Genomic DNA, 14,349 nt, shown 5'->3' with positions numbered 1-14,349 from the left:
GTTCAATTCCCGGTATCCCATATGGTCCCTCAGTCTGCCAGGGGCGATTTCTTTGTGCAGAGTCAAGAGTAACTTCTGAGCGCCGCTGGGTGTGGCCCCCAAACCAATCAATCAATCAAGTTTAAAAATAATTTTTAAAAAATGATAGGAAAAGGTTGACATGGTAAAGATAAGTATTTTCAAACTTATTCCAATGTAAAGAAGTTCTACAAGGCCTTCTAAAAACACGGAGTTATTTCCACAAACCTGCACTCATACCGTCTAATTTGCCTTATCTTTTTGTTTGTTTGTTTATTTCTTTGGGTCACATCCAGCAGCACTCAGGGGTTACTCCTGGCTCTGTGCTCAGAAATTGCTCCTGGCAAGCACAGGGGACCATATGGGATGCAGGGATTCGAACCACCGTCCTTTTGCATGCAAAGCAAATGCCTTACCTCCATGCTATCTCCCCGGCCCCTCCTTTACCTTATCTTGACATTTTTTTCTCATTTCTCTTAAGATGTCAGAGAAGTCGGCGGCTTAAGACTTAGAATTATTGGGCTGGAGCAATAGTCCATTGGGTAGGGCACTTGCCTTGCATGCTGCTGACCTGAGTTAGATCCCCGGCACCACAGTGTCCCCCAAACCTCCCTAGGAGTGATCCTTGAGCGCAGAATCAGAAGTGAGCCCTGAGCACAGTCAAGTGTGGCCCCCAAACAAAAAGCCCTAGTGCATGTTATTCTGCTATGATAGCAGAATTCTTGATAAATCTTCAATTAAGCAAATTTATATCTGACACTGAATTTGCATAGCACATTTTCATTTAAGTTTGAGCAAACTGTTCACAAGCTATCCAAAGGAAAAGATTTGTGATTCATTCAAAATAAATACTACCAATACAATACCAATACAAATACAAAATAAAATACTACCAATGTTTTTCTATCAACTTTTGGAACTGTCAACAGTATAGTTTTATATATGTGAACACTAGTAGTGTTCAAAATGCTACTATTCACCTCATTTACAGCCACCACAGCTGAGCTTTTAATGTATAATGAAAGAGCCTCTGATACAGTTTTGTACATTAAATGTTCACTGGCAATTAGAAATCATTATGTTAATAATTAAACTATTGTTAACTAAAATTATTATTATGTTCCTTGTTGAGGAAAACATAATATCTTAAAAGTACAAACTTGACAGCCATAGAAGTAATGACAATGATCTGAATCATGCCCACTGAATTTTATGAAGGTGACATCTTGGTATTTTTAAAAATGTCTTTCATTATGCTTAGTTGCAATCCTTCACTAATGGGGTAACAACATATGAAGACAGGAATGTGACTTGGAGCATAAAGATGGTGTAGAACCCAATCTTTCTTTTACTTTCAGAAGAGGGCTTACTGTCACCATGAAATGTCCTTCCTAGGTGATTAGGTCATCAGGGACATCTTGAAGGAATAAGAACATTTGGCACCCTATGCATGCACCAAGAATGCTATTTCTGGGGTGAATGGGGAGCCTTGGACAAGTGCAACCTTTTGTACAGCGTATTTGAGCAGATCCTAACCACTGTTTACTGGAACATTCCTATCTGTCAACGAAGTGCCAACTATGACAGCCTATCCCCAGATGAAGTTGCCGGGTGTATTTCTTTAGGCCCTTCTAGTTTCTGAACAGGATTAAGAGATCCAATTGTGCCTAGTCAAAGCCCTGACCTAAAAACAGGCTTTCACCATTATTTGTGGGATGTTGCTAATATGCTGCTGGGAATATACAATCCGAGCACGGCAGGTGCAACAGGACCACTTTGTGCCACTTTAAATGGGACACTGGTTGTGGGAATGTTGCACTGGTGAAAGGGGCTGTTCTTTACATAACTGAAACCCAACTACAATCATGTTTTAATCAAGGTGTTTAAATAAAGATATTAAAAAAGAATAAAAAAATAAATGAGAGAGGCCTGTATGCTGCTCCCCTCCTCCTAGCTCCGTAACCTCAAATCCCACAAAGAGCAACACAATCTGAAAGCAGGCAAACCTTGTGTTGGATTTCTCTCCATCCCAGCATTTCCCATCACTTCCTTTGCCCTTTGGCAACCCCACTGAGCATCTGAGCCACACATTTCCATCTCAGGAGTCATAAGAGTTCTTGTACTCCACTTATCCTCCATCTGCGCTCCCCAACAACCCATTAGAAGACATGCCCTGATCACTCTTTTTATCATTCTTTCCCTTCCACCTTCCACATAGGCATCATCAGTGCTCTGCCTTCTTGGGTAGCCTAAAAGGTGCATACATTGCTGCAAGTGCCTTTTCTCAAATGACATTCTTTGGTTACTTGTCAAGTCTTTTCCGTAGTGTGACTGTACCCTTCTCTGATAACTCCATGGCTTTGCACCATACGGACATAGTAGGTGCCTAATGAGTGCAGGGGACAGAGCTCAAGGAGGAACGAGGCACTTGAATGAGATGGGGACTTGGCAATACAAACCAATCTCTGGGGCCGTGATGAGGAAATAGCTGCATGGAGGCAGGGCATGGAGGCAGGGCAACCTGAGCAAGTTTCACTGAAGAGAACAGAATTGTCTAGCACCTGGAGGGTGAAGGAGTGAAACCCTCAAGGGAGACCAGGAAATGCTCCTCCTCTTTATGCTGCTATTTCCTTTCCTCTCTTCCTGTCCCACCTACCCATTAAAAGAGGTTGATTTAGGGTCTCACAAGGGTAAGGCAGGTGGTCTGTGGATGGTTACGAGACCCCCCCTTCTGCCCCTTGTTGTGGCATGTGCTGAGTGTGATCCCAGCAGCTCTGTTGTCTGTGATCCCACACTGCAGCCTGGAGTATGTAAGCACTGCAGTGTAAAAATATGAAAATACTGTGAGCAATGCTGTGTGAGCAATCTGCCTGTGACCCCAGTGGGCACCATGGCCAAATGCAGAAGGGCAAGCATGTTTATGAACACCAACCATTGCGGTAGCAGCAACAGAGGGAAGGAAATGGGGACAAATCACCAAATATATAAGATTTTTATTTATTTTGGTTTGGGGGCCACACCCAGTGGTGTTCAGGGGTTACTCCTGGGTCTGCACTCAGAAATCATGCCTGCTTAGCTTGGGGGACCGTATGGTATGCTTGGGATTGAACTCAGGACAGCTATATGCAAAGCAAATGCCCTACCTGCTGTACTATTGCTCCAGCTCCAATATATAAAAAAATTTAAAAGGGAGGTGGGTGCAATAACATAGTGGGGTTTGCCTTACATGTGGCCAATCTGGGTTTGATTCTTGGCATCCCATATAGCTTTCCAAGCCCACCAGGAGTGAACCCTGAGCACAGAACCAGGAGTAATGCCTGAGTACTACCACTGGGTGTGGCCCCCAAACCAAAATACTAATAAAATAAAGATGAAAATAAACTTAAAATATTTAAAGAAGAACTTCAGCCAATTTTCATCTTGGTGTTTGTGACTTTCTTAGATGGGAATTCTTTGTAGTGTTTCCTCATCACAGCTAATTAAACATGGCCCATAAAAATAATCCATGGAAATCAAAACCAGAGGAACATGAAATTGTTGTCAGGAAGAATCAAAAGTTTTCATCACTAAAATCTTGAATCCCTAAAAATAAAATGGTTTGCAGAAACAGGCCTATAAAGATAATGGCCCATTTTTAAAAATAATATCCATGTAATGTTTGATATAAAATTTAAAATGACTGGCCCATGATATGAAGTTTACCACTAAGAGTGGTGAATGCAGTTGGAGAAATAACTACATTAACAGCTATCATGACAATGGTAGTAAGTGAGAGAAATAGTATGCCTGTTTTGAATACAGGTAGGGGGTGAGGAGGAGGGATGTTGGGGGCATTGGTGGTGGGAAGGTGAAAGGGGGGGTGTTCTTTTTTTATAACTGAAATCCAACTACAAACATGTCTGTAATCATGGTGCTTAAATAAAGATATTATAAAAATAAAATAAAATATAATGAACTAGTAGTTTATTTTCTATTCATTTACATTTCTGCCCGTTTCTTGCACCGAGTATCCTGATTCCGAAACATATTTCAATGTTCTTCATAATAGAAATTCTACAATAGAATCGATACCCAATCTTTACAACAAGCTATACACCGAGGGGAACAGTTACACTAGCAGTCTGGGGAGCAAATGAGGGAAATATGGGATACATGCTGAGAACAGAGGTAGAGGGAGGACAACACTGCTGCTGGGAATAGCTCTGATTCACTGTCACTATATACCTTAAATATTACTGTGAAAGATTCGTAATTCACTTTGGTCACAATAAAAATTATTTTAAAAAATAAAGAAATTCGATTGTTTCCCAAGTGTAATGCTAACGCGTGCTCACATATGGACTGCCAAGCCAGAGCCATCTTCACACTAAGAAATGATGTTTAAAATGCTTGTGTGTTGTCATTTTTCACTCTAGACTACATACCACTAAAACTACACACAGAACTCTGTTTAAACATCCATAAAATAAATATTTTCTCAGTGTGGTCTTGCTGCTTGAAGCCTTTCCACAAACCTTAAAAATCTTAATTTATTTCTAAGTACTTCATGTAAAGAATTGTGTGGAGGGGCTGAAGCAAATGCACTGTGAGGGTGCTTGCCTTGCACGTGGCCAACCCAGGTTCAATCCCCAGCATCCTATATGATCCCCCACGCACCACCAGGAGTGATTCCTGAGTACAGAGCCAGGAGTAATCCATGAGCATCACCAGGTGTGGCCCAAGAACAAAACCAAAAATTATTGGGTTGGAGGGACTGGTGTGATGGTACAACAGGTAGGACATTTATCTTGCCTATGGCCAGCCTGGGCTTGATCTTTGAGCACCCCCAAGGCTCCGTAATTCCCACCAGAAGTGATCTCTGAATGCAGAGCCAGGAATAGCTCCTAAACACCATCAGGTGTGGTCTCCAAACAAACCAGAGTTGGGGTTGCCCTTGGCCTTAGATTATAAAATAAACGAACAGAGTCTTATCCTGTCTTGCCTATATCTGCATTAGAAGTTACGAGGGGCCATGGGGGAAAGCTATGGGCACTTCAATGATGGGGGCAGAACTTTCTATATTAATACCCCAAACTTTAACACTGCTGTACCCATGCTTCCTAAACTATATATAACTATATAAATATATGTATTTGTTGTTTTTTTAAGAAGTGAGTTTCTTAGTTCCTTTTCTGGTTGGACACAGTGCTTTAAAATATGTAAACCTTTGCATCTTTTCAAGTATAGAGAAATACTGAGATTATTTTAGGCTTATCCTTATCTCTGCCTCCCTCTTCCCACATGCACACAGAGGAATATTTTGTAGCATTCAGTCTTGAATCTAGCACTGAGCCCTCAGGGTGATAAAGAGCAGAAAAATTAGCCTTCAGAAGGGAGGATTCTTTTGTGAGAAGTTATGTTGTGTGATTGTTGCAATAATGTTTTTGCCTGTCATCCCACCTGGATCTTCCAGGTGGGGGTGATTAAGGAAACAAATAAATAGCTTGTTGGGAAGGCATAGGGAGCTCTTTTGCCAGAACTGACGGCTTGTTCGGTTTGCTTTTTGGAGCTGGCTGCAAATGACAAAAGACTTTCTTTGCTGAACCTTTGGTCCCCTAATCTTTTGCATTCGTTGATTATTCACGTCGGATATTATTATCAAAGTCTCCCTCAAAAGGGGGGACGGAAGAATGGGATTCAATTTATCTTTTTGGGAATCATTCTTTGACTTGGAGACCATCAACAAGGGGTTTGACCTCCCACCACAAAGTTACTGTGGTCAGCGTGCTCCTGATCCTCTTCCCCATTGCCCACTTGGCCCCCTCTGCTATTACCCTGCTTCCACGCACTTCTGAGGCGAACTCCAGTGCCCCCTGGTCTCTCAGTGTTATTAATCCTAGTTTCAGTTTGGGAGGGATTGGGAGGAGTCCTTCCATGAGGGGGAGCAGTGCTCCCCACAATCAAAATGAAGAGAAGCCAAACCAGATGGGCCAAGAAAGACAGGTGCTCCGAACTGTGCTGTTGGCCAACTCTGTGAAATGTGCTGCATATCATCAATCTCATTTCTTTTCCCTGCTGGAAAGGACTAAGAGAAAGACCATCTCAGCTTATTCTCTTGGTACCAGGACTGCCAAAAATCTTCCTTCCAATTTGGTCAGGCTATAAAAGAATTTCTCTGAAAGCTAAATCAATAACATCTACATAATCAAATGAAGGTAGAAAGGATTGTATGTTGGTGATGGAATCACATAGAGGTGACACTAAGTTAACATTCAGCTATTAAGCTTTTCCAGAGGAAAAGAAACCCAGAGGAGATGATGGGCAGTCGTTTCTGTCTAGCTGCCCTCCGGGATGGGGTTAGCATGCCAGGGGCTAATCACAGCTCTTGGCTTGCCTGGCACAAACATGGATTTGATTAGAGATCCTGTGAAGAGCCAGCAATCCCATGTTGGTTTGGTGTGCAAGTTTCTTCATGAACCGTGCTGTGGCTTGGGTGTTGTAATAGCTATTGGAATGAAACTGTGTGATGAAGTGAGGGTGCCCTACAAGGCACTGAAAACTCTAAAGTGTGTATAACCCACTCTGGAGTCCACACAGGAAAGTCACCAGCATTTGAATTAGGTCAGGTGGGAATGTTGGAAGCAAGCAGGGCCATTTAGGAACTTGGGTCTTACAAATCATCTTCCAATTCTTAGGTATGGAGGAAAGAAACCAAACAGATCTGGCTTGCTTTTAACTGCTTCCTAAACCATTTATTTGACTTTTATGTTGGAGGCAGTAGGGTTAGATCCAGGGCCCATATATATGTTGTTAAGGATCAAACACAGGTTGGCTGCATGTAAGGCAAGCACCCTATCTATGGTACTATATCTTTGGCCCCCCTTATTTGGTTTTGAGATACAACTGAACAAATGTTCAAGTTTTATCAACTTTCAGACAGCTCTTATTAAGCTCATTGTGGATATTCTCAGGGGTTACTCCTGGTTCTGTGCTCAGAAATTACTCCTGGCAGGATCAGGAGGAGTGCATCCCACACAGGATGCTGGCAGCAAGCAAGGCAAGTGCCATTCCTGCTGTGCTATTCCTCATGCCCCTCCACTGTGGACATTTGTCATCTTTACATGGTCTATGTACTCAGAATTGAACCCTGTTTTTCTTTTGGCAGCCTTTGTTTATATTTTCAGACTTTCATTAATGCACTCACAAAATTTTGAGGAGGGATCTAGGGCCACGCCACAGTGTTCCAGAGAGGCCAGGTGGTTCTGGTAATGGAACTTAGGAGTTCATATATGCAAGACACATGGTCTGCCATGGAAGAGATCTCCTCAGTTCCCAAACTATTCACTGATTATCTTGTAGGTATACTCGACACTGCTGTAGCCTGTAGGCGCTATGGTAACCAAAACCTAAACAGACTCCCTGGCATCTTGGCCACGTCTTGTAGGAAAGGACTTGTTCCAGTCCTAGTGATCATCCAATATCTGAAGAAATGACTTTCTAGTTAAGAGGCACATCCTTTGTGTTATGCCTTGGGCCCCATAACACTGTACAAAACTTTTCTGAATATATCAAAACAGTGATTCTAGAAACTGTTTGAAACACTGTTCACCTGGATCCAATTCAAATTACTGCCATGTTATAGGTAAGAGACTAAATCCCAGGAAGCTTCTGGAATTCTCCAAAGTTAGTCAGAGGTAGAGCTGGCCTTGGACACAGGCAAGTCTGGCTCCAGATTGCTTTCTTATGATGCTGCCTCCTTAGGGTTTGTTGCGAACATACCAGAATTTCAAACAGCAGGAGGTGAGCAGAGGCATTTGTTGGGAAAAGAATCATGTTCCATAGAGAACTGGCAATAAGTATTGCTGATTGATTGGCTGTCCGATAAGGATGGAATGGGACTTGGAGAATTTCATACTCTCATGAAACACACATGTGATGCTGACCTTCTAAAGTGAGAGAAACTATTCAAAGTATCCCATTTTTATCTTTGTTTCCCTGCAGGCCTTCACTTTAGGACGTGCTGTCCCGGCATAATCTTGCTCCAAATGGACTGTGACTTCCAAGGCTATATCAGTACATGGACAAATTCAGCTTGGGCACAGGGACATGTCAACCCCTGCAAATCTCAAAAGTCATTAGCATCTTGCACACACACCCCCACCTCACTTTTTTTGGCCTGGTGGAAACCATTGAAATCCAGATATAAGATTGGATATAAGAATCTTATTGGTTCAATAAGATTGGCCAAGAACCAAAGTGCTGGGCCCTTCAACATTGTTCCCAGGAACCTACCAAAGTGTCCCCTGACAAAAGCAAAATCCAGAGTTTTGGATCCCAGATTGGTAGCACATATCACAAGTGGGTCCCAGGAACTCTGTGGGAAGCACACAGGAGCCACTTAGAAATTCAGGCTATAAAAATAGAAAAGGAGAAAGAGAGAGGAGAAGTGGAGAGGAGGCTAAGAAGGAGAAGGAGAAAAAGAAGGATATGGAGAATGGGGGAAGGAGGAGGAAGGTGAGAAAGGAAGAGGTGGTAGAGAAGGTGGAGGAGAAAGAAGAAGAGAAGAATAGGAAGAAGGAAGAAGTAGGAAGAGGAAGAAGGAAGAAAGGAAAGAAGGAAGAAGAAAAACAAGAACAAGAGGAACAAGAACAAGAAAGGACAGAACGTGAACACGGATGAAGGAAAAGAAGAGGAAGAAGAGGAAAAGGAGGAGGAGGAAGAAGGAAGAAGGAGGAGGAGAAGGAAGAAGAAGGAGAAAAAGGATAAAGAAAAAGGAAAAGAAGGAACAGTAGGAAGAAGAGAAGGAGGAGGAGGAAAAAGAAGAAGTGGCAGGAAGTGAACAGTGGTGAAGTGATGGGTGTTGGAATATTGTAAGCCTGAAACTCAACCATCAACAACTTTTCAACTTCAGCTCATAGTGATGCAATTAAAAATTAAAGGAAAAAGAAAGGCTCTTAGGCTACACCCAGATTTGTGGGGTCTGAGCTGGTGTTTAAACCACTGTTCCCCACTCTCCAAGCACTACCAGGGTAGCCCTGGGCATATGAAGTCCCAGAAGTACAGGCAACCTCACTCACTCCTTTTTCTAGATGTCCTGTTGGTGGGGAAAGTTTAGGCTGCCTCTGAAGGTTGGGCAAATGCATCAATCTCTCAGAAGGGCCACTTTCAGCTTTGCCTTGTCAGTCAACTTCTAACAGTCTTCCAGAATCCAATGACTCTTCATTCAGATTGGTTTTCTGAAGCTTGGAGACTTTTCACACTCCAGTCCTTCCTTGGTGACTGCTACTAGGGAATCTGGGAGAAGCAGCACTGATTCTCATGAGACCCCAAAATTTATGCTCAATAGTCCCTCATTGCTTTAGAACCTGGGTCAGGTCAATAATCTTGGCCATAGTATGTCCCTATATGCCCACAAATGACAATTCTCTGCTCGGCTACTGCCTAAGTTAACACCCAGTCATCAATACACCAGTGCCAACAGCTACCAATTGTGGTGCTGACAAGGGCCTTGGTGCTGTCTGCACAGTGCGGCATGTGAATGCATTTACTGATTCCCCTAGAAAACCTATGTTGTGGATGACGATACTCCAACACAGAGAGGTTAAGTGGTTCATCCACAGCAAAGTCATGGTGGGGATTTGAATCCTGACCTCTGGTGATAACCACAGCACCACACTGCTTCACTAAACCTACATTAACTGTTGCCAGGGTTGCAGGAGTGAGTCCCTGCCTCAGGAAAATGCTTTCCTAAAATTCACATAACTGTGTACTTCAGAGAAATCCAATTCAGTTCAGAGACATTTCTGACCAGAACAAGAGGGAGGTGTGTCATTTCTAGAACATTCTTTTTGTCACGTGAAAACATTAGCTGTGGGCTCTAATTCTTAGCTGCCACTGCAAGACCCACTTGGTCGGCTGCTTGGAGGTGCTTTGACATACATGCTTCTGTCTGTAAATGGAACCAGCCTCAACATCACAATGGCATCTCATTTTCTAAAAATGAAAAGCAGTTGTAAACTTGAAGATTCATCCCAGTGTTGGTTTTGCTTCTCCAGCCAACCAGAGGTCCAAGTGCTCTGTTGAGTTGCAGACAAGGCAAGTCATTTTGGCCAAGGAGATACTTAAGGAGAAACATAAGTAATGGGGTAAAGCTTTGTATTCTGAAAGGGAGCCATCTCTGGATTTCCTCCATATCCCCTGTCCCGGGATGGAACCTTCGGTAAGATTAGTTCTGGAAACAGAGTGAAAAACACAGGAAATGAAGGAAGCCATGTGGGCAAATGGCGGCTCTTGTAATGAGGCACTCCCAAGCCCACCCACTTCTAGATTCAGGGGTGACCTTTTGCTTTAGCAAGAGGCCTTTATAGGAGCAGAACTCAGCAAGGTTCACAGAATCACATCCCAAACTCCTCTAACTCGAGGAACCCTGAGGCCACAGGGCACAGCCAGCTAGCCCAGAGCTGTGTTTTCATTGACAGCCAAGATTGATTGCTTCCCTTTCTTGCAGTGTGGGCACCGGAAAACCAAGGATACATCATGCCAACACCCAAATACAGTGCAAGTAGAGAGCTGGAGAGTTTAGTTATGGCTTGAGTGCAGGGTCCATAAAACCACAGCTCCCAACCAATAATTATGACTTGTTGGAACCGTAAAGGGCCTGTTGTGTGGCTTCTTGCCCAGCCATTATCCCCCTGGCCACAGATACACAGAAGCTTAATTGGCATTAGTAGAATCTTTGGATATGGTTGCCCAGGGGGAGAATGGCCAAGTGGTTTCAAGCTTATCAATGGACTCAACTCCTGCTAACGGACATTGCCAGAGCCCCTGCCAGATCCCCTCTGATCCTGTTTAACCAGATCTGTGTGTTTTTCCCCAAGAATCAATGATTATAACAGTGCCCATGGACTAAACAAATTAGTCCCTTTTTTTGACCCCAGTCTGCCTCTCTTCCTGGTCCAAGGAAGGAGAGAGAGAGAAAGAAAGAAAAGAGATAGAGGACAAATGAATTTCAGAATGGCTGAGCTGAAGAAGACTCTTCCTCAGCAGTTCTGTGGTATGTGGTACCTGGTATGGTACTTTTTCCGTCCTCTTTCTACCACAAACATGCCCTCGTTCACCCTGATCTTGCTGGATTCAAAATGTGGTCCCCTAAACCTAAATATGACAGAGGCCCAGAGAAGGAAGTAGAGGGCATGGTGTATAAGGGTTAAGTACGTTTTCAAACTAGATGTTTTTGTAGTTTTTGCTTGGTTTTGGGGACCACACCTAGTGGTGCCTCAGGGCTCAATCCTGGTGGTGCTCAGGGGGCAATATTTTGTACAGGGAATTGAAGTCAGGTCAGCTTCATGCAAGGCAAGTGTCCCAGCCATTGTGCTATTGCTCAGGCCCATTGGTTTGCTTCTTAAAGTGTAGGAGCTTGACTAGATCAATAAGTCGTGGTCTATACGCTTAATGTGATCCTACACTACTCTTCATTTATTTGCTTTTTGTCTTGAGGCCTATGCCTGGCATACATGGGATGGAACTGGGATCAGTCACACACAAAATAAGTACTTTATACCATGTACAAGGATAAATTGTATAAGGAATCTCTAGCCCCTTCTCTGGGATTTAGAAATGACATCATGCCTTTGAAACTACAGACTGGCTATGATAATCGTAGTGAAAAACAGTCATATATTGAAAACCAAATACAGAACAGCTTCACTCCTACATAGAATATACTGTTTTTTCTCTCTATAAGACACACCTGACTATAAGATGCACACAGTTTTTATATACTCTCCTCCCATGCACTCAGTCTTCAGCTCCTGGCAGCATTCACTCCATAAGACACACTTTGGGGGTGGGTGGGGAAGTGTGTCTTGTTGTACGAAAACTATGGTAAATAACTAAAACCAAAGAAATGGAAAGAAACAACAAATATAATTCCTAGATAGAGTGAAAACTGTGGAGGTTACCGGAGGAAATGGTTTATGTATGGGGGACAGGTTTGGGTAGAGGGATCTTTTGGGAGGGGTGAGATGGCTCTGGAACTTTGGTGGTGGGAAGGATTACCATCATACACTTAGTGAGGTGTGGAGCTAAATCTCAGAAATTGCACAATACTGTAAACCAGTCATCAATCAACGGGATCGTTCAACAGGTGGAGATGCTGCAGCGTGAGTGGCAGATATGGGGTGCTGGAAGCAAGAGCTCATGGACTCAAGAAAGCTCTCAAGAGCTCTCTTGGTCAAAAGCTGGAGTACCTTGTCATGTCAGAAATGGCAACCTGGCTTTCTGTATGCAAAGTGTGTGTCCCCGTGTCATGTGTCATCTCCTGAGGGGTTTTTTGACCAATGTCTCCTGTGAACTAACTTTCCTGGGCATCTCCCACATCTCGGTGTGTGTGTTGAGGGAATTTCTGCGTTCCCTTAGTTTCTGCTTATCCTGCCACTCCTGAAGCCCATCTGTCAGAGGGATCCAGAAGGAGATGAGCCTCAGGAGGGCAGCCTTATGCCTCTGTACACCCCAGATTGCCCGCACACACAGAGACCCTGGCTTACCTTGACTCCCAGGGCTTCTCCAGAAATGACAGCGATAGTCACTCCATTCTGACTGGGTTTGGGGATTTCGGTACTTTTCAGCTCCTGGTATTGTGGCTCTACCATCTTCTCCGAGCTCCTCAGGTTCACCCACAGCTGTAGGCCATGCGCTGGCTCCTCTGAGCAAGGCATCTCAGCATGCAGGATGCCACGGCCGGCTGTCATCCACTGTGGGGGTAGAAAAGTGAACAGGTGAGGTGGGACCCTGCCCTGCTCTAACACCTACCTACACCAGTCCCAGTGATGTCTGTCCTGGGCATGTGACCCCAAAGGAAAACGAAGATCCATACATATCTCTCTCCAAAGCAGAAACCCACTACCTCCTCCTCTGCTGTAGACAGTGCTCAGGGATCAAGGTGGATGACGGAGCAGTTGAGGACTCTGCCACAATGTCTGGCTCTTTTGTTTCCCTTGCGTTTGAATACCCCAATCACTGAGACACTATAATGCACATGCATATGAACTACTGTTCCTCTGAGATGGAAATGACCCCTGACAAGATGAGATGTCAAGGCCCAACTTACAAAAATGACCCTACTTCTTTCTGGGGGTTTCATCTGTAGTATGTTTCAGACAAGGTGAGAATGTGGGGTAGGGTGTAAAGTCATTGTCTTAAGTAGTCAACTCTACAAAATAGGTGGAAGATGTCAGATTAAGTGGTCTCAAATGCAGCAGAGTTCTAGAAACTGAAGAATAGGAAGTGGTGCACTGGATTTAACATTTGGGACATCAGAGATGACCATAAACTGTGTGGCTTTAGGAAAGCAGGGACGGTGGGAGGATGATGTGAGGACAACTCTGATTTCTGTGTGTGAAAGATAAAATGGAGGTTTGGAAGCAGAGACTTGATGGCTCTTTTTTGAGAAGTGTAAAGTAAACAGCCTCTGATGGAACTAGTGATTCACCCAAAAGGTTCAAGGGGCAGGAGGGAGGAAAGTGTGGCCACTCCAGAAGTTGGCATGAGCAAGAAGACCCCTAGTAAAGACTCAGCTTCACAGCAATTCCATGACTTGATCTGTACCTGCAGGTCTCCTGGGTTCATCTGACCAAAGTGTCCGCAGAAGTCTTCGTGGGCCATACTGCCCCCATCCAAGAGGTAGGAGACCTTAGTCAAAGGGAGCAAATGAGAAAGTAAGAATTGGGCAGCTGTGCACAACTGTATGCTTTTGAAACTGGGGAAGAGGAGGGTGAAGCCATAATATAGAGGGGAGGACACTTACCCTGCATGTGGCCAACACAGGTTCAATTCTGGGCATCCCATAAGCACCATATGGTCCCCATAAACATATGGACCCCTGAGCACCACCAGGAGTGATTCCTGGGTGCAGAGCCAGGAGCACCCCTAAGCATGGCTGGCTATAGCCCACAACCAAAAACAAACAAATAAATAAAAATTGGGCAGAATGGGTGGACCACTCCTGGCGGTCCAGGAGGGTTGCCCCTAACTCTGAAAGCTACCTCTGTATTGCTCAGGGGACCATGAGTACTGGAAACTAAACCAGGTTGCCTGTGTGAAAACTACAAATCTTGACCCTTGGACTATCTCTAAATCCTGGCTTATTTTTTCCACAGAAAATCTGTTGATAATTGTGCCTTAGGCAAGTGTGACATGGGGCAAGAAGAAAGAACAATTCTGAAAGGGGCACTTTAGCCCATTTAACGTCCTTGAGAGACTCTTTAAAAGGAGCCTCTTCCTCTGGACAGCTGAAAGCAGTCAGTCCAAAAATTGCCAAGCCCTTGGGCTGCTGAGAGGAGCCTCTCTCCTCCC

At 44.0% G+C, this 14,349-nt stretch overlaps 1 protein-coding gene across 1 annotated transcript in view; it reads right to left on the bottom strand.

The window, feature by feature from the left end:
- PIR (pirin) overlaps positions 1–14,349 on the bottom strand; it is a 96,253-nt gene that overhangs the window by 51,588 nt on the left and 30,316 nt on the right. Inside the window, exons 4-5 of the mRNA XM_049766810.1 lie at positions 13,603–13,686; positions 12,543–12,749 (exon numbers count right to left, since the gene is read on the bottom strand). Coding sequence (XP_049622767.1) covers positions 12,543–12,749; positions 13,603–13,686 — 291 coding nt within the window. The remainder of the gene's footprint in view (positions 1–12,542; positions 12,750–13,602; positions 13,687–14,349) is intronic.

This window comes from Suncus etruscus, chromosome X (genome assembly GCF_024139225.1).
Source record: "Suncus etruscus isolate mSunEtr1 chromosome X, mSunEtr1.pri.cur, whole genome shotgun sequence".
NCBI lineage: Eukaryota > Metazoa > Chordata > Mammalia > Eulipotyphla > Soricidae > Suncus > Suncus etruscus.
Note: the sequence above shows the minus strand (reverse complement) of the source record. Positions and strands in the feature narration are given on the sequence as shown.